The following is a 20,773-nucleotide window of genomic DNA, read 5'->3' on the forward strand; positions in this document are numbered from 1 at the left end:
AGAACAAACATCATCAATGTGGGCAACCTGGGAACTGCCGAGTGTTAGAACAACACTATGACACAGCTAGCACTTCATTGGCACGAGCCCTGAATTGTTTTCAAACAAACTCTACACTTAATAAGTCTGATGTTTGGGCTTTGGGATGCTGTGTTTATTAAATGGCCCCCCAGAAGCATGCTTTCAATGCAAAAGACATGAATTCTTTAGTTTACTGGATTATTGAAGGAAAGCTGCCAGCCATGCCAAAAGATTACAGTCAGATCTGGCAGGATTCATAAGAGCAACGCTGAGCAAAAGTCATGAAGGAAGACCCTCTGTGAGGGGTGTCCTGAGGCAGTCTTACATAAAGCACCCAATCTCTTTGTTTTTGGAGGCCACAACGGCAAAAACCTCCAAAATAATATATAATAATGCTAACTCTGAATCCAAGGCTGTTGCTAAAGCAGTTTTTCTGAGAAGGCTGAATCAAATAATGAAGGAATCTGCCTCCACTCACACACCTCTGAGGGCTCCAAGACATGTATAATGAAGACAAATGTTTGTCCCAGGGAAACTGTGTCACTGGCTCCTCAAAAACATCTGCTAGTCTGAAAGGTCACCCCTTGTGTTAGTCAGTCAAAGGGGATGCTGATGCAAAATGCCAGAAATGGGCTGGTTTTTATAAAAGGAAACCCTTTGACTATCATGTTCTCTTTATGAGTAAAGATCTTTTATATGACATTTGTTTGGTTACTGTTCACTGAGCCTTAAACCACCAATTTTGTATCTGGAACACTTCTTTATGATATTGATTAGATTTAAAACAGGGCCATAATATATTGGATTTGCAGTTCTATGTTGTACTTCAGTGATAAAAGCAATAGCAGACACAAATGGAATACTACATCCAGTGATAATACTTATTAATAACATTATATAGTAGTTGATAAATTTTTTAAAAAGTCAATTCACAATTCTAGGAGTAGATTTGAGAATATAAGTTGTGTTTAGCACTTGAACAGTTGAATTCCTTTTTTACACATTGATGGTTGCTTAACATTTTCATTTGATATGAACCTCATTTAGGGCTGTATTTGACACTGTAAATCAAAGTTATTACATACTGATTTTGTTAGGTTTATTTTTCCATCAGCAAAACATTTCTTAAATACGAATTACTTTCTGGAATTAATTTGTAAGTAAAATCCAGATCCTTTTTTGTTAATGTTGGATATTTTTAATGTATGTCTCCTGAAGTTTGTTTGTATGTACATCAAGATATTGGTAGTCTTCCCATGTTTTAAATGTGTGACCATGTATTTTATTCATTATTTAATAATGGTACTTATGAAATTTAAATATATATATTCTTGGGAGGTGAACTTGGCCCAATGGATAGGGCATTTGCCTACTACAGGGGAGGCCCACAGTTCAAACCCAGGGCCTCCTTGACCTGTGTGGAGCTGGCCCATGTGCAGTGCTGATGCACACAGGAGTGCCCTGCCATGCAGGGGTGTCCCCTGCATAGGGGATTCCCACATGCAAGGAGTGTGCCCCGTAAGGAGAGCTGCCCACCATGAAAGAAAGTGCAGCCTGCCCAGGAGTGGCAGCGACACACATGGAGAGCTGACGCAACAAGATGATGCAACAAAAAGAGACACAGATTCTCTGTGCCACTGATAAGAATAGAAGCGGTCACAGAAGAACACACAGCAAATGGACACAGAGAACAGACAACTGGGGTGGGGGGGCGGGAAGGGGAGAGAAATAAATAAAAATAAATCTTTAAAAAAAACAAAGAATAAAAATATATATATGCAGAAGAAGAAGACGACACTCAAAATGGTAAAACACAAGCATCAAATAAATATGAAAATAGGCATTAATGGAATAATTGAGGGACAAAAATCCATAAGACTTTACAAAGACCAAATAGGAAAATGGTCTAAGAAAATCATGCATTACTAGTACAAACTTTAAATTTAAGTGGATTAAACTCCCCAGTCAAAAGACAGAGTTTGGCATAATGGATTAAAAACAAACAAACAAACAAACCCACATGACTCAACTATACGCTGTTTACAACAGACACTCCTTAAATTCAAAGACATAAATAGGTCAAAAGTAAAGGGATGGGAAAAATATACCATGCAAATAGTAACCACACAGAGCTGGAGTAGCTATACTAACATTCAATAAAATAGACTAAGTCAAAAGTCGCTGTGAGGGACAAAGAAGGTCACTATATACTAATAAAGGAATCAATTGTATGAAAAGACATAAATACATGCACCTAATGGTAGAGCCTCAAAATATATGAAGTAAATATTAACATATTTCAAGGGAGAAAGAATGGTTCTACATTAATAGAAGACTTTAATATACCACTTTGCTAATGGATTGAACATCTAGACAGAAGATCAATAAGAAAATAATCAATAAGAAAATAGAAGACTTGAACAAATTATGAACCAACTAGACCTAACACATACAGCACACTTCACCCAACAGCAGCAGAATACATTCTTCTTAAGTGTACGTGAATCACTCTCAAAGATAGACAATCTATTAGGTCACAAAACGAGTTTCAAATTTAAAAATATTGAAATCATATAATGCATTAACAGAGGGAGAACTGGAAAATTCTTAAATATGTGGAAATTAAACAAAGAATTCCTAAGAAAATAATGGGTCAAAGAAGAAATCACAAAGGAAATTAGAAAATATTTTGAGGCAAAAAATGAAAACACAAGAAATTAAAACTTATGGGGTGTAGCAGAGGCAGTGCTGAGAAGGAAATTTATAGCCTAAATGCTTGTATTAAAAAGAAAGCTATCAAATCAGAGACCTAACCTCACAACTGGAAAATCTAGAAAGAGAAAAGCAAACTAAACCCAAAGTGAGCAGAAGGAAGGAAACAAAGATTGGAGTGGGAATAAATGAAATACTTTAAAAAAAAAATGGAATCAACAGAAACACACTTGTTTTGAAAAGATCAATAACATTGACAAACCTTTGGCTAAACTGACAAAGAGTGATGCTGATAACTAAAATCAGAAATGCAAGGAGAGACATTACTACAAACTCCACAGAAATAAAAAAAAGATTTTAAGGGGATACTATGAACAATGTATCCCAACAAAGCAGATAATCTAGATGAAATGGACAAATTTCTAGAAACACACAAACTGCCTCTACTGATTCAAGAAGAAATAGTTCTCAACAAACCAATAGCTAGTAAAGAGAGATGAATCAGTAATCATATACCTCCCCCAAAAGAAAAGCTCAGGACCCCATGGCATCACTGGTGGGTTTTACAAAATATTCCAAGAATTAACACCAATCATGCTCAAATACTTCCAAAACATTGAAGAGGAGGGAGCACTCCCTAATTCATGCTATGAGGCAAACTTCACCCTCATGCCAAAGCCAGATACCACAGGAAAAGAAAATGACAGACCAAAATCCCTTGTGAGTATAGATGCAAAATTCCTCAAGAAAATACAAACTGAATCCAACACACATTAAAATAATTATATACTGAAATCAGGTGGGATTTATCTAGGTATGAATAAGAAAATCAGTAAATGTGGTATACCACATTAACGGAACAAAGGAGAAAATCCACATGATCATCATCTCAAGTGACGCAGAAAAGGCATTTGACAAAATCCAGCACCTCCTCTTGTTTAAAAAAAAACAAAAACTCAAAACTAGGACCAGAAGAAAACTTCTCAATATGATAAAGGGCATATATGAAAATCTCACAGCTAGCATCTTAGTCAATGGTGAGAGACTGAAAGCTTCCCCATAAGAGCAGAAACAAGACAAAGATGCCCACTGTCACCACTGTTATTCAAAATGTCCTGGCAGTTCTAGCCAGAACAATTAGGTAAAATAAATAAAAGTCAGCCAAGTTAGTAAGGAAGAAACAATACTTGCCCTGTTTTCAGATGATGCAATCCTATATACAGAAAACCCTGAAACATCCATTTATTACTATTAGAGCTGATAAGTGAATTCAGCACAGTGGTAGGGTACAAGATCAATGTGCAAAAATCAGTAGTGTTTCTCATAAGGAACAATCTACAGAGGAAATCAAGAAAAAAGATTCTACTTGCAATAGTAAATAAAGGAATAAAATATTTAGTAATAAATTTAATCAAGGATGAAAAGGGCTTGTATACAGAAACCTACAAAACATCACTTAAAGAAACTAAAGATCTAAATAAATGGAAGGTCATTCCATGTTCATGGTTTAGAAGACTATTGTTAAGATGTCAGTTCTATCCAAAGTGATCTACAGATTCAATGCAATCCCCATAAAAATTCCAACAGCTTTCTTTGCAGAAATGGAAAAGCCAGTCATCAGATTTATATGGAAGGGTAAGGGCCTCAAATTGCCAAAACTATCTTGAAAGAGAATGAAGTTTGAGAACTTGCACTTCCCGATTTTAAAACTTACTACAAAGTTACAGTAAACAAGACAGCACGGTACTAGTGCTAGCACAGACATGTAGAACAATGGAATCGAATTGAGAATTCAGAAATAAACCTTCATATCTTTGGCAAATTGATTTTTGACAACGGTGGTAAGTCCACTCAAAGGGGAAAGAATAATTTCTTCAACAAATGATGCTGGGAAAACGAACTCCATTTGCAAAGCAATGGAGGACCCCTACCTCACATTAAATACAAAAGTAAACTCAAAATGGGTCAAAGACCTTAAATGTAAGGATCAGGACTGTGCACCTCCAGAAAAAAACATAGGGAAGCATTCAGGACTTTGAGTTAGGTGATGGTTTCTGAGATTTCGCACCGAATGCATGAATAACAAAAGAAAAAAAATAGGAATTCATCTAAATTTAAGACTTGCATATCAAAGGACTTTATAATGAAAGTGAAAAAACAACCTACAAAATGGAAGAAAGTCTTTGGAAACCACATCTCCAATAAGAATTTTATGTCCAGAATATATAAAGAAATCTAGTAGACTATAGTTATAAACAATAATGTAATATTTTTATAGAAAAAGCAAAGAAGGTGCTATATCAATCTTAAAGGTCAAAAAAAGAATATGGAGTTTAATTTTATGAGCTATGAATGATATAAGCATTTTTTTCTCCCCTTCATTTTCTTCATTTAAATAAATAAAACAAAAATGGAAAAATGGAAAAAAAACACTGGTATCATTTTACATGCACTACAATTGCTACTATTTAAAAAAAATTACAAGTGTTGTAGAGGATGTAGAAAAATAGGAACACTCTTTCATTGTTGGTGGAAGTATAAAACAGTGCAACTGCTGTGGAAATCAGTTTGGTGGTTCCTCAGAACCCCACTTCTAGGTATATACCCCCAAAATTGAAAGCAGAGACTGGGACAGATGTTTGCACATCAGTGGTCCTAGCAATATTGTTCACAGTAGCCAAAAGATGGAGTAATACAAGTGTCCGACAGTAGATGAATGGATAAACAAAATATGTTGTATACATTCAATGGAATGTCATTCAGCTGTGAAAAGGAATGAAGTTCTGACACATGTGGCAACATGGTTAAACCTTGAAGAAATCTTGTTGATTGAAATAAGCCAGACACAAAAGGACAAATAGTGGGTGATGTCACATATGAAACAAACAATTTCATTGAAACTAGAATACAGGTTACCAGGTGCTGGGGTGGGGGTAGGGAATGGAGAGTTAGTCCTTAATTCAATTTCTTTTTGAGATAATAGAAATATTTTGGTCATGGGTGGGGGTGATGGTAACACATTATGAATTTAATTATCATCACTGAGTTATATATTTGAATGTGGTTAAAAGGGGGGAATTTATGCTGTATATATGTTGCTGGGATAAAAACAACCAGTCGATCCTAATGTAATAGAAGGTATCACAGTAATGCAAATTATTAATAATGTGATATATATATGCGAACTCTGTTTTCTGCATTTTTCTATAAGCCTACAGAAGATTTAAAAATGCTTAAAAATGCTGGAGCTGTTTGTACCTTTTTTTTCATGAAGATTGTGTTACCCCATATTCCAGACAGTGTCACTGAAGTAAACCAAAGAGACAGGTGAATCATATTCTCCTATTATTGCCTCCTCCTTGGGCAGTAATAGGAGAATATGCCTCCTTTAGGCAATAATGGAATTATATGAGCAGTAACATGAGAACATTCCACTGAAGCTGCACACTGTGGTATTTCTTAAAAAGTAGTTGGTGGGAGACCATAGACACTCCCCACTCCCCAGCCCACCCCCAGGACACTTGGGACAACACTGAGCGATCCTATGGGGAAAGGCCAACATGACGTCCTGGAGCCATTGTGGAGAGTGTTCTCACAGAGGCCAAGGACTGAGAGTTTATTGTGAGGCGCCATAGAAATGATCAGTACTGTGTATTCAACTAAATGCTATAATGATTAAGTCTGTACATTAGACCAGACTCCAGGGGGCTACCAGAGGAATTTGGGAGAACAAAAATATGAAAGGGTTTCTGGACAGCAGACAAACCAAAGAGCAGAACTGCAGACAGTCCACACTGCACCGGGATAAGCAATAAAGCCAAAACAGATAAATGCATCACTGGAACAGAGAGCAAGTTTGTCAGCAAAAGCATGACAGACTGGATTGGTAATTAGAAAGATAATGAATGGAAAATGACCTCTGCAAGAAATATTCCAACAGAAAAGGTTTTGAGAAGATCAATCAAGCTTCCCAAGGAACGGATATTCAGGGAAAGTATGTTCCTGGTCATCGAGGCATCAAAGGCCATGAGCAAGCTGATACATTGGCCACAGAAGGATCTAGAGAATAAGACAGTTTTCATCATAGATGTTACCTGCCCTCTTGGAGTGATAGCGCTGGTGCCTTTTTCCAAAGATTTCTTCCTTCTCTCCCATGAGCATCTGGATATAAAGCTTGTTTTCTCACCCCTACTTATTTCTACCTTTTTCTAGGATATGACCAACCACTTTGTCAAGTAAAATAAAATAAAAACAGATTTCTTGTTTTTAAAAAACATGGATGGTAGGAGTTTATCAGAAAGCATATGTATCCCATCTGGCACGCAGCCAAGGCATCCCAGTCCACAGCAGACTGATAGAGGATTTTGGAAGGGCCTTGACTTGGGCAGAGAGGCAAGCACAGGTTGATGGCCAGACACCCTGAAGCACTGGAGGAAGGGGACAGCAGCAAGCACTGGGGGCCAGGCAAGGCGTTACTTGCAGCAAGTTTCACACACATGGGTTAGAGTAGAATGATAGGGAATCCAAGAGGGGGTGTGTATTAGTCAACCAATGAAGTACTGATGCAAAATACCAGAAATCTCTTGGCTTTTATAAAAGGTATTTATTTGGGGTGGGAGCTACAGTTACCAAGTCATAAAGCATAAGTTACTTCCCCCACCAAAGTCTGTTACCATCGTGTTGGAGCAAGATGCCTGCTGATGTCTGCAAGGGTTCAGCCTTCCTCTTCTTCTTAAGACTCCATGGTCCCAGGTCTTTCCAATATCAGCTGTAGGCTGGGATAAGTCTCATCTCTCTCCCGAGGCGTCTCTCTGGGCTCGGCTGCTCTACTCTCTCTACAAGGCCAGCTGTGAACTGTCAGGCGAATAACTCATCTCTCTTCCTGGGGCCTTCCCTCTTTCCTAATGACCAAGCTCCTCTGTGTGCTTACTTCCCAGGGCTCCAGCTCAAGACTCCAGCTGTCATTTTCTCTGTGAGTCCCTGCCCCCTTGGTGGGTGGGGACTCAATGTCCTACTGACATTGCCAATCAAAGCCCTAATCATAACTTAATCACTCCCAGAGGAACTCACCAGTTTGCAGACATAATCAGTATTTCTTTTTGGAATTCCTCAATAATATCAAACTGCCACAGGGTGCTACTAGGAAGGTAAAGTGGACAGTACCTCCCAAGTCTGCCTACAGATACCAACGTGCTGGTTTCTGGGGTAGTGACAGCACTGGCGAGAGGAAGAGAGGACTTGGAGCATGCTGGGCTGACTGTCAAGACAGGGCTCAGGCATAGATGGGCAAGGCAGAAGCCCAAGCCGTGATAACACAGAGCCCGAGCAGTAGCAGAGATGGCTACAGTAAGGCCGTGGGAGACCTGGGACGGGACTCCTTAAATCTTGCAAATCTAAGATCAGAATTCTAGGGACGGAGGCCAAGCTAAAACTTCAAGGGAGGACGAATACTTAGCTCTGCTAAAGTGGAAGGAGTGCAGTCACTGAGGACTGGGCTGGGCTGTCAGTGGGGAAATCGCTTTTCAAATACACTGTATTGGGTCTTCTTTATTCTTTTCGGCAGTTCAGTCAAACGGATATGAGTATTATTTTTATTCCTATTTTAAACGTGTAGAATCAAGAAGATAAATTTGGGGATGTCCAAAGTTAATGTATTCATCCCATTTTGATGCCCAGGGTTCTTTCCAACATCTTCATCTCTGTGCCACTGGCCTAAACTAGATAATTTTATGAAGCTCCTCTGATGGTTATTGTAACAAAGTGGTGAAAACTATGGGTTCATTATCGAGGTGGAGAAAGTGGCCACAGTAGTTGCCGAGGGCAGGGAGAGGGAAGAAGAGATGTGATGTGGGGGCATTTTTGGGACTTTGAGTTGTCCTAAATGATATTGCAGAGTCAGATTATAGACTTTATATATCCTACCTTAACCTACTGAATGTACTGGGGAAGAGTGTGAACTACAGGGTAAACTATTATCTATGTGGTGCAGCCGTGCTCCGAAATGTGTTCACCAAGTGCAGTGGGTGTGCCACAATGATGAGGGAGGTTGTTGGTGTGGGAGGAGTGGAGTGGGGCTTGGGGGTATGTGGGAACCTCTTGTATTTTTTAATGTAACATTTTTTTGTGATGTATATATCTTCAAAAAAAATACAATTTGCAAAAACGATGGGGCGGGGGGGTGGGGAGTGGGGTATATGGGAACCTCTTATGTTTTTTATGTTTTTTTATGTTTTTTAATGTAATGTACTTTGTTATCTATTAACTTTAATATAAAAAAGTGTAAAAACAAATCACTTGGGCAACTCTGAGCCAGTTTCCTGTTAGGGATATGAACTATTTGGCACAGCTCTTGTCTCAAACATTCACTCAAAAATAAATGATATTCTGGGAAGTAGATTTGGCTCAACAGATAAAGCATCCGCCTACCACATAGGAAGTCCAGGGTTCAAACCCAGGGCCTCCTGACCCATGTGATGAGCTGGCCCATGTGCAGTGCTGATGCACATGGAGTGCCGTGCCATGAGGGGTGTCCCCCATGTAGGGGAGCCCCACGCGCAAGGAGCGCGCCCCACAAGGAGAGCCGCCCAGCACAAAAAAAGTGCAACCTGCCCAGGAGTGACACTGCACACATGGAGAGCTGATGCAGCAAGATGACGCAACAAAAAAGAGACACAGATTCCCGGTGCCACTGACAAGAATACAAGTGAACACAGAAGAACACACTGAGAATGGACACAGAGAGCAGACAACTGGGGGGAAGAGGGGAATGGAAGGGAGAGATAAAAAATAAATCTTTAAAAAAGATATTCTAAGAGAAAACAGGAATATCATTTATTTTTCCTTAGAAGGCTTTTAAAATTCTTCGATTCTGAAAACTATGTATTTGTATTAATTACCTTTATTAAAAATAAAATGTAAAGAATTTTTTAAAAAATTAACAATAAGTTTTAAAGTTTTAAAAACAAACATAGGCTCTGGAGCCAGGCTGCCTAGACTTTATCCCAGCTCCATCTCTTCTGCTGTGTGGCCTCGGGTAGTTCCCTGGACTCGCTGTGCTATAGTAAAAATGAGGATGATGATGATACTTCCTCATAGTATAGTAGTATTTAATGGGCTAGCTTAGAACAGTGCCTGGCTTTTAAGTGCACAATACACATTAGCTATTATGTTGTATCTAGGAATGAAGTTCTTCAGGCAAGATTTCAGATTTAACAGTTAACAGTCATCACTGCCTGTGCATGGGTGGGTTGGTGACAAGGTTAATCCTGGAGAATAAATAATGCAAATGTCATTCCTATTTACTTGGTCTTATAAATCCTAAAAAAGCAACATTTTCTCATTAATTGAATTCTGACCCATAAAATTAGTGAATTTTAGTGACAATTGCCAAATTTAGAAATTTGGGGTTGGAGTCCTTGGCTCAACCACCTCCTAACTTTGTGAGGTCAGGCAAGGTTTCCAATGTCTCTCACTCCCTTTCCTTATCTGTGAAAACTCCCAGTAATGGGGAAGACAGCCCACTGCACAGAATTATCTTGAAAATCACAAGAGATGATAGAGTAAAAGTAGTTTAAAGTGAAGCAGGAATCAGACTCGGCTTACCTGATAGAGCATACTCCTACCACATGGGAGGTGCAGGGTTCAAACCCAGGGCCTCCTGACCCGTGTGGAGCTGGCCCACATGCAGTGCTGATGTGTGCAAGGAGTACCGTGCCATGCAGGGGTGTCCCCCACATAGGGGAGCCCCACGCGCAAGGAGTGCGCCCCATAAGGAGAGCGGCCCTGCACGAAGAAAGTGTAGCCTGTCCAGGCGTGGCACCACACACACGGAGAGCTGATGCAGTAAGATGATGCAACAAAAAAAAGAGACAGTTTCCCAGTGCCACTGACAAAAATAGAAGCGAACACAGAAGAACACACTGAGAATGGACAGAGAGAGGAGACAACTTGGCAGGGGTGGGAGGTAGGAAGGGGAGAGAAATAAATAAAAAATAAAAAGAAAGTGAAACGATGCCACGTGTGGGATATCTTTATTCCTTGGACACGGACCCTGCTGAAAACAAGGAAATGTTAATTGTCTGGCTGGTAAGCAAGACGAAGCCATTCTGGAATATAACACTATATTCAGATGGTTCTCCCTAACCTTGTATGTTAATTTTGTAAGGTCGCCACGTGTGCCACAAAATACAGGCAAGTAGACATCGGTTCTAAGGACTCTCTAATCGCCTTCCTTCTGGGTCATGGATGTCTGCTCTTTACAGTAGCAGATTGTGAAGACTCTGCTTTTGTTTCTTATTTCCTCTTCACCCATGTAGGGGATTCAGACCCCACCACAGTGAATCCCTGCTATGATGGGAGCCACACATGTGACACAACAGCCCAGTGCCATCCGGGGACAGGTGTGGACTACACCTGTGAGTGCGCGCCTGGCTACCAGGGAGATGGACGGAGTTGTGTGGGTAAGAGCCGTATTCTCTGTGCTGCTTGTATGTGGTCCTTGTTTTTACATTGCTGATTCTAGTTTTTAAAAAAACATTATCTTTCTTCCTAATTATTCCCTCTAATCAATGGGTTCAGCAGTTATTAGTGTGAAAACAATTGTTTAAAAACTAAAGCATATTCTGGGTAGGTCTGAAAAGATAGTTTGGAGATTTGCATTTTGGGCTGGGACTGGTGAAAACAGAACATCTATTGCAATTCCTGGAATTTTTTGAGATGTTAAGTTTTGTATTTTGAGCCTGAATTAAACAGTTCTTAGATTTACTACAATGTAAATTTTCTGATTATCTTTAAACTTCAGACATTGAGTCTCTTTTGCCTGTTTTAGGCCAAAAAAGCAGTGGTAGAAATTATTTCGTAAAAGAAAACATTTTACATTGTGTTTTTTCCCTAAATGTTCAATATTTCTTAAGTGTTTAAAGAATTCTTAGAAAGTTAGCTTAAAAAGTGTTTTCCTGTGGCTTACACTTGAATGGTGTGAAGTAGGTTTTTATTGTTTATGATGATCTTGCAATATGCATCCCTATCTGGTCCAGGGAAATACATTTTTACTCCTGTTTTGTTTACCTGCTGTTTCCATCAGTCCCGCTAAACCTCATGCTGGTGAGAAAACACTGAGTGTTGAGACCTTCCACTTCTGCGACCCTAGATTTAAGCAGAAGTTTCTGTTTTCATTTCTTCTTAGATGTAAACGAATGTGCAACTGGCTTCCATCGCTGCGGCCCCAACTCCATATGTATCAACTTGCTGGGAAGCTATAGGTGTGAATGCCGGAGCGGTTATGAGTTTGCAGACGACAGGCACACTTGCATCTGTGAGTGCCAAAACCAATTCTCTTTTTGCTAAAATAGTGCTGAACCTTGTTCTTTTAATTCATTAATGTTTCTGTTTCTGCGGTACAGAAGCCCTGCTATATGGTATTTTTGAAAACACAATTTAAATGGAAATAACCCAAAGCTATGGCTCAGTTCATCCTTGTTTCGTTTTTGTTTTCTCCCCCTAAGTAGGTGTTTTGGTGGGTTTTTAAAAAAATAGTTATAAAAAATAAAAAACTTTAGATTATATAAGTGTTACATACAAAATATAGGGGATTTCCATAAGTCCCTCCCAATCCCTCCCACACTTTCCCACATAACCAACATCCTTCGTTAGCGTGGTGCATTTGTTACAATTGATGACCACATATTGGAGCGTTTCCACTAAGCATGCATTATAGTTCACATTATAGTTTACTCTCTATACCACACAATTTTGTAAGTTATGACAAAATATATAATGGCCTGTAGCTGTCATTGCAACATCATTCAGGACAATTCCAATGTCCCGAAAATGCTTTTGCTTTTTGAAGGATGTTCACCCTCAGTTGGGATTCTCGTGTGTCCTAATATTTGGCCCAGTCACATAACAAGATTATGAACCTCTCTAGTAAACATTCCCAGCTCTAAATAAAGGCCAAATCTTTCTCACATTAGAATGAAGTGGATTTTTAATTCGAAGGTGATTGCCCCACTTGACCAGGCAAGAAACTTCATCTGTAAGAGACACATTTTTCAGATGAAAATACTTTGGATACAGAAGAACTATAATTCCAAGTACACCCCACTGATGGAACTAGATGATGATAAAGAAAATATACTTCTTAATGCAGTGGGATGAAAAAATAGTAGTGATAGTAACTGTGTGTGTGTGTGTGCACGTGTGCACTAGGCAGCATTCCTCAGGGAAGTTATAAGCTTAACCAAGGACTATTTTGATGACTGATATACATGCATATTATTTTAACCATAAACCCAGACCAGCACTTTTCAAACTTTAATATGTATAAGAACCATCCAGGAAACTTGTTAAAATGCGGATTCTGATTTCCTGGGTCTGGGATGGGGCCTGAGAACTTGCATTTTTTGCAAGCCCCCATGAGTTCATTTTATAGATTATGAAAGAAAGTTGTTCAGAAGGTCAGTTCTGAAATTATGGTTGCTATAGCAAATGATCATATCAAAACAAACAAAAACTTCTTCCAAATATTTTCATTTTAAAATGTTAAAAATAGGCCACTTATTACATGTGCCTGCACAAACCATGTATTGAATCAAATTCCATCCATTATAGAGTTAGTTTCTGCTAAATACTTAGTGATACTGTAGTAGATCCCTGACATCTGAGGATTTAAAAAGAAAAAATAACAGACAATAAATCCTGTGCTTCCGAGTCACTAATTTGCCCCTCAGAAGTAGAAGGGCTGGTATGCAAGGCCAACTACGGGGGTATGAGATGGACTGGCATCTGTCGCTTGGCCACTGTCTGCTTATTACCTGGTATTCAGTAAGGTTCTCTAGAGGTCATTTTAATTTAATAATTATACCTCACTGCATTATTATTTTTTGGTAGTTCACAGACTCGAATATTCACAAAATGTATAGGAATATATTTCTTTAGAAAAGGCTGATGCTGTAGGTCCACAGACCATGCTGTGAGGAACACGGCTTCCCCCATTGCAGGCCTGGACTCTTAAACATATTTGCCTTCTTTTCTTTGCAGTGACCGCCCCACCTCCCAACCCCTGTGAGGATGGCAGTCACAACTGTGCTCCTGCTGGGCAGGCCTGGTGCCTTCACCACGGAGGCGCCACGTTCAGCTGCGCCTGCCGGCCCGGTTACACCGGGGACGGGCACCAGTGCACTGGTGAGTCCTGCAGGTCAGCCCCCGAGACTCGGGAAAGTCGCTTTGGGTGCCCATCCCCACAGAAGCAGGACTCCCCCAGAAAGGACCGCTCCCTGCCCTTGATTCAAACAGTCTTGGCATCACCAGAAGAGAAAAGCAAAAAGGTTGTCCCTCGAGTCAGAACGAAGGGCCAAGGACGGGTGGGCGAGCATTTTATGGAGACATTTCCTTGAGGGCTGGGAAGCCACTGCCTGCTTGTAAGCGTCTGTTCTTTGGAGCTGAGCGTAGATTGGAGGAACTTAGGAAAAGTCGTATATTCTACTGTTTTGAAGTCTCAGTCTTTCCTTCTCTATGGTTATGACTTAATTCAACCCTTTCGGTCATGCCCAATTTTTTTGTTCTGCTGGTTGAAGTGGTAGTTTAAGCAGGCTCTAAACACAGATACAATTCTTTCTCTTTTCCACCTCGCTCCTCTTTAGAAAAAAAGAGCGAGAACTCCACACATACAAAAGGATATTAATACAAACTTAATTACTCAAAAATTTTCTCCCAGAAATCTATTTTTAAGACTTCATACAGTATGTTATAAAAACCACTAAACCAGAATGCAGGATTAACTATTCAAATTTAACTTTGTCAGAATTAATAGAATGTGTGGCATTGTTATTTAATCTACACACAATTCCCTGGGTATAAATATAAATGCTCATAAAACTATAATTAATGGAACGTTAGTATTGGAATTATGCAGGAAAGCTACGTAAACCAGTAGAGGTTTTCCAAACTTGGTGGTGGCATGCAGTTGGTTGATACTCAATTTCATGCTGTCTGTTAGCTACATGCACAAAGTTATGGTAAGATGTGACACTGGGAATGTGAGAATGGTGGGAAAAGGGTTTGGAACGGAAAAGGATCTCTTTGGGGAATATAAACCTAAAAGGCAGCTTTCCCCACGCCCCCTTCTTTGAATTGCTCTTTCAATCTGCCACCATGCACACGGGCCCACTAAGCTCATCTGCTGAGAGCAGCCTTGTAACTCCTGGGAGCTACATAGTAGCTCTATAAGCATGGGCTCCCTGCCCTGCTCGCCAGATGTTTGACTCCTTCCCTTCCCCCATTCCTTTTTCCCTTTGGTTTCAGTGAGACTGGCTAAGTCGACAAGCAGGCTGAAGCCATATGTTAGTGATGGAACAAATGCATAATGGCAACACAGCCCTCCACTCCTTTCCGGAGTTAACAGGCTATTTGGTATTGTCTGAACCTTGCTCTTATGAAAGAGCGGTACAGAAACCATTGGTATAGTTTTCCTCAAAACACACAACCCAAATGTTGAAATAACCCAAAGCTGTGGCTCAGTTCACCCTGATTTTTTCCACTAAACAGATATTTTAGTGATGTTTTTGAAGGATGTCACCCTCGTTTGGATTCCTGTGTTCCTGGTATTTGGCCCAATCATGGAACAAAACCATGAATCTCTCTAATAAACATCTCTAGCTCTAGAGAGAGGTCAAGTCTTTCTTGTCCCACTTGAGCTGCCAAGGAGTGCCATCTGTGCTAGACATACCCTTTACAGCTGAGGAGTCCCTTTTACAGATATGGGAGTCAGGGCCAGGTGCACAGACTCCTCGGTTTAGCCCATGGAAGGACCAATGCTCTTTTTCACCCTTGTAGTGCTTGTCATTCAATTAATTTGCTCACTACCAGCACAAGCTCTAAGAAATGATAATGCATAGACAAAGAAAAATCTGGTCTACAGAATGACATGCTTAAGCATCTGGCTTTTCAGGTCAGCAGAGATGGTACTCTTCATATATTTAATTCCTTGGGTCTTTGGATTAAAGCAAAGAATTTGAAATTAATTTCTGCCTAGATGTGATGAATATTAATAATCAGAGTGTTAATTTTGGTTAGATGCTTCTTGCCCTAATCCTTTCTAAAATCATTCTTTCTCTCTTCTTCTAATTTCGTCTTGTCTTGCAGGACTATGGTTAACTTCTAGGGTCATATTAAGAACCTGAAAATGGCTACTTTCCCACGTTTAGAATCCTAGAGCATTGCCATTCTTTTTTTATTTTGATCCTTTTGCTGACTTCCGTCATTTTGAATTGCTTCTATTTTAATTCTTGTTCTCTACTTTGGGATTCTCTATAGAACCTACATACTTAAAAAATATGCCAAGCCCATCAATTGCTTTTCCTGCATAACAGATTACCCCATAACAACTTAAAACAACAGAGTCTGTGTGTCAGGGCTTTGGGAATGGCTTATGCTTCCTCTGCTTTAGGATCTCTTGCAAAGCTGCAGTCAAGGTGTCTGGCAGGTCTGGGGTTTTATCATAAAGCTCAGTAGGGGAAAATCCTTTCATGGTTATTGTCTGGATTCTGTTCCTCGAGGACTGTTGGATTGGAGATTTCAGTTCCTTGCTGGCTATTGGCAGAAGCTGGCCTTATTTCCTTACTATGAAGGCTTTCCTAAAATGGCAATTTGTTTCCTCAAAATCAGCAGGAGAGAGTCTGCTAGTAAGATGGATGTCACAATCTTTTTTAACTTTCGGAGTCCTGGAAGTGACAGCCCCTCAATGTTGCTGTATTCTATTGGTTAGAAGCAGATCATTCCAGGGGAGGGATTCCACAAGGCCATAAATACCAGGAGACAGGGATCACTGGGGTGCTTCTTCTAGGCTGCCTACCTGTGGCCCCAGTGATTCCTGTCTCTCCCATATGCAAAAGCATTCACTTCACAAGATCTGCAAGAGTCTCATCTCATTGTAGCATCAGCTCAAAGTCTAGAGCAGGGGTTCTTAACTTTTTTGTTCCATGGATCCCTTTGCCAGTCAGGTGAAACCATGCACCCCTTACTAAGTCCACACTCTATTATGTATTTAATAAATATATCACACCCACAGCAACACATCCCCACAAGAATAATGCTGTTTTGAATTTCATTTCAAGCTCCTAGACCCCTTGTTAAGAACCCCTGGTCTAGATTCTTATCTAAATCAGATCCAGGTATGGACAAAGCACCTCAGATATAGTTCTTTAAGTACAGCTTCATGAGATCATAATCTACAGAGTTGGGCAACTACAGAGGCAAGTTATCTCTTTCATCTACACCATGTTCAGTAGTGGGGCAGGCACAGGATAACAGCTAAAGACATACCTGCTCAAGAAAGGGTAGGAATGGGAGATACAAAGGCTCCATAGCAGTTCTAAAACCCAGCTGGGCAATGTTGAAAATTTCTTAGGTAGATTTCAAGGCCTTGAATTAATCCTCTGTGGCTCTTGGCTCACCCTCTAAGTTCTTGGTTCCATCTTCTAAGGCTTCCTTCCTTTTTTGTGAAAGGTAAGGCACATTTGCCCCTGAATATTTTCTCAGCCTGCTTCCTGCCAGTAGTTTAGATGTCCAATAACCTCTTTTATTTTCTACTTTCTCATCCCTCTCAGTCCATGCTGGCAATGTTTTACAAAACTATGTGGGTCTTCTGTAAATTTTGTTAGTGTTCACACCACCGCACAAAAGTCACACCCACTAATCTTTTTGCGATAAGTCCTTCTCTACCTCAGGCTCCTACTGAGATAGTTGAGAGACAAACACCATTAAGCTTCCTTGAGACCCTGTTGTTTGATTCAGAGGATCTGTGAGGTACACTCTTCATCTCTTCAAAGCAGGGGTTCTTAATAAGGGGTCCATGAGCTTGAATTGAAATTTTAAAAACATTATTCCTGTGGGGATGTGTTGGTGCGGGTGCGATATATTTATTAAATAATACACAATATAGTGTGGACTTAGTAAGGGGTCTGTGGTTTTCATCTGACTGGCAAAGGGGTCATAGAACAAAAAAGGTTAAGAACTCCTGCTTTAGAGGATCCTTTGTTTGGCTGGATATTCTGATCCTTGGAACTTTCTGAGGTTTAAACGAAATGCTGTAGGGAAGCAGATGGGCTCAAATGATAGGGCTTCCACTTACCATATGGGAGGATCCAGCTTCAATTCCTAGGGCCTCCAGGTAAAAAAGAAAAAGAGAAAGCATGCCTGTGGGTGAGCCCAGTGCTGGCATGGCAAGCCGAGTGCCCACACGGTGAGCCGAGTGCCCGCACAGTGAGTCAAGTGCCCACACGGTGAGCCAGTGCCTGCATGGTGATCCAAGTGCCCACGTGCGTGCCCGCATGGCGAGCCAAGTGCCCATGCAGCAAGCCAGTGCCCACGCATGTGAGTCATGCAGCAAGATGATAATGCAACAAAAGAGAGGCGAAAGGGAGTATCAAGGTGAAGTGCAGCAAAAACCAGGAACTGAGGTGGCGCAGGGGACAGGGAACCCACATCAGAGCTCACCAGGATCAAATCCCAGTGAATCCTGGAGGAGAAAAATGAGAAGACAAAAAAAAGAAGATCACACAGAGAATGGACACAGACAGCAAAAACAGCAGGGCAGGGAGGGGGAGGGGGAAAATGTTGTAGCTACACCTTGGCTATCTTTATACCATGTTTAAAAATTTTTAAATCAGATATTATTATAGGCCTGGCTTTTTTGGCAATGCACAGCAGCCAGGTCTTAATTTTGGCATCATTTCTATTTGGAGAAACTGAAAATTCTCAAAATCATCAAGTCATCTTTCCCTTTTGTTTTATAGTCCTTCACTCAATTTCCGTCCCTCTCAAATTTTACTATGAGCAGCAAGAAGAAACTAGGCAGCATCTTCAACACTTTGCTTGGAGATTTCTTAGCTAGATAAATAAATTCATCAGGTATATCTTCTGCTTTCCACAAATTGCAGGAGCCCGTGTTTCTAAGCTTTCTGCTACTGCATAACAAAGATCCTCCTTCCAGTTTCTAATATCATGTTCCTCACTTATTTTTTTTATTAGAGAAATTGTGAGTTTAAAAAACAATCATGCACACCATATAGAATTCACATACATCACCCTACTACCAGCACCTTACATTGTCGTGATACATTTATTACAAATGATGAAAGAACATCATCATAATATTACTGCTACCTATAGTCCATAGATTATAATTAGTCTATTTTTCCCACAAACCATCCTATTATTAACACTATGTATTAGTGCTGAAAAAATGGAACACTTCACAAATTTGCATGTCAGGAACCATGCTAATCTTCTCTGTATCATTCCAATTTTAGTATGTGTGCTGTCAAAGCAAGCACTGCTCACTTATTTTTTTTTTTTATCCCCTCTTGTGGCTTGCTTGCTGTCTGCTCTTTGTGTCCATTTACTGTGTGTTGCTCTGTGTGTCTGTATTTATTTTTTATTTATGCGCCCCCCCCCCCCCCATGCAGCTTGCTTGTTGTCTGCTCTCTGTGTCCATTCACTGCGTACTCTTCTATGTTTTCACTTGTCTCCCTTTTTTGTTGCGGCCAGCGGCTCTCCACAGCGTGCAGACGAGCCTGCCTTCACAAGGAGGCCCTGGGATGCGAACCCAGGGCCTCCCATATGGTAGGTGGGAGCCCAACTGATTGAGCCACAGCCGCTTCCCTGCTCACATATTTCTGAGCCTTCACTGACAGCATTATCAACATTCAGATTTCTACTAACTGTTCAAAGCAGTTTTCACTTTTGTGCTCCTCAAATCTTTCCAGCCTCAGCCCATTGCCTTTGCCTAGTTCCAAAACTACTCCCATATTCACCCCACTTTCAATACTAAAGTCTGTATTATCTCTTACTACCTAACAAATGACCTCAAAACTTTGTGGCTTTAAACAATAAACAGAAAAATAAAAATTGAAAAATTAGTAAATTTTTAAAAACCAACAGTATACATTTGTTATTTCACAGTTTCTGTGGGTCAGGAATCTGGGCATGACTCGACTGGGTCCTTTGCTTCAGGGTCTCTTAGAAAGCTGTAAGCAAGGGAGCAGCCAGGGCTGGGCTGTCATCTCTAGGCTCTGCTGGGGGTGGATGTGGTTCTACGCTCATCACATGGGTGTTGACAGGACTCCGGTCTTTGAGGACTTTTGGACTGAGGGCCTCAGATCCTTGCTGGCTGTTGCCTGGAGGCTAGCTACAGTTTCTTGCCATGTAAGCTTCTCCAACATGGCAGCTTACTTCGTCAAAGCTGGCAAGAAGAGAGTCTGCTAGCAAGATGGGAGCCATAATTACAGAAATATCATCCCATCAATGTTGATTTATTCTATTGATTAAAAGCAAGTTTCTTGAGGGAAAGGGATTTCATAAGATTTGAATACTGGGAGGTGGGGATCATTGAGGGCATCCTGCCACATCTAGTTCCAGTGGGTTTGCTGTCCAAGCTTCCAGACTGTGGGCTAGGAGAGAATGAATAGTTTTTCTAAAGTCCCATGTGTTCATCCAGCTGGTCTAACCATGAAGGTGACCTCCCGAATAAATAAATATATAAATATAAATACATGATCTTCACAGTATGTAAATATAGATATGGATATAAATATATCTATGATCTGCCCAGTATGCATGTGTCCAGTGACCAAAGGATATTTGATGGAGGCTCCACTTTAAGGAAAGTGTACATTCTTGAACCATCCTTTTTTTTTTTTTACTCCATCAAACTAATGAAATGAGGGTGTGTGGGTTTTCCTCCAGCCAAGGTTTGTTAAAAACAAGGCTCCCTGAAGAGGCTGCCCTTTGAGTTCTCAGCCTTGTCGGGGTCACTAGCCAGAGGCTTCTATCCAACTAGAGTTAAATCTTGTCCAGCTTCTCTCAATCTGGATAATTTCTCAGTTATGTTAGTAACAGTTTTCTTTGCTTTATAGAGCTTGGTGGTTTTGTTGGGGGCATAATCAGATTGTCTTGAAGAGGGATATTCCTAAGGAGGAGCCAGTCAGTGAACTGAGGAAACTGGGCTACAGGTGGCCCATTATCCAGAACCGTCATTGCTCAG

General features: G+C 40.4%; 1 protein-coding gene and 1 pseudogene across 3 annotated transcripts in view; one reads left to right on the forward strand and one right to left on the reverse strand.

Moving 5' to 3' along the window:
• NID2 (nidogen 2) overlaps nucleotides 1-20,773 on the forward strand; it is a 97,542-nt gene that overhangs the window by 43,020 nt on the left and 33,749 nt on the right. For all 3 annotated transcript variants that reach the window (XM_004454082.5, XM_004454083.4, XM_012523536.4), the window contains exons 9-11: nucleotides 11,049-11,192; nucleotides 11,918-12,046; nucleotides 13,771-13,914. In XM_004454082.5, the coding sequence (XP_004454139.2) occupies nucleotides 11,049-11,192; nucleotides 11,918-12,046; nucleotides 13,771-13,914 (417 nt within the window). The remainder of the gene's footprint in view (nucleotides 1-11,048; nucleotides 11,193-11,917; nucleotides 12,047-13,770; nucleotides 13,915-20,773) is intronic.
• On the reverse strand, nucleotides 18,968-19,064 carry LOC111763133 (U6 spliceosomal RNA; annotated as a pseudogene).

This window comes from Dasypus novemcinctus, chromosome 3 (genome assembly GCF_030445035.2).
Source record: "Dasypus novemcinctus isolate mDasNov1 chromosome 3, mDasNov1.1.hap2, whole genome shotgun sequence".
NCBI lineage: Eukaryota > Metazoa > Chordata > Mammalia > Cingulata > Dasypodidae > Dasypus > Dasypus novemcinctus.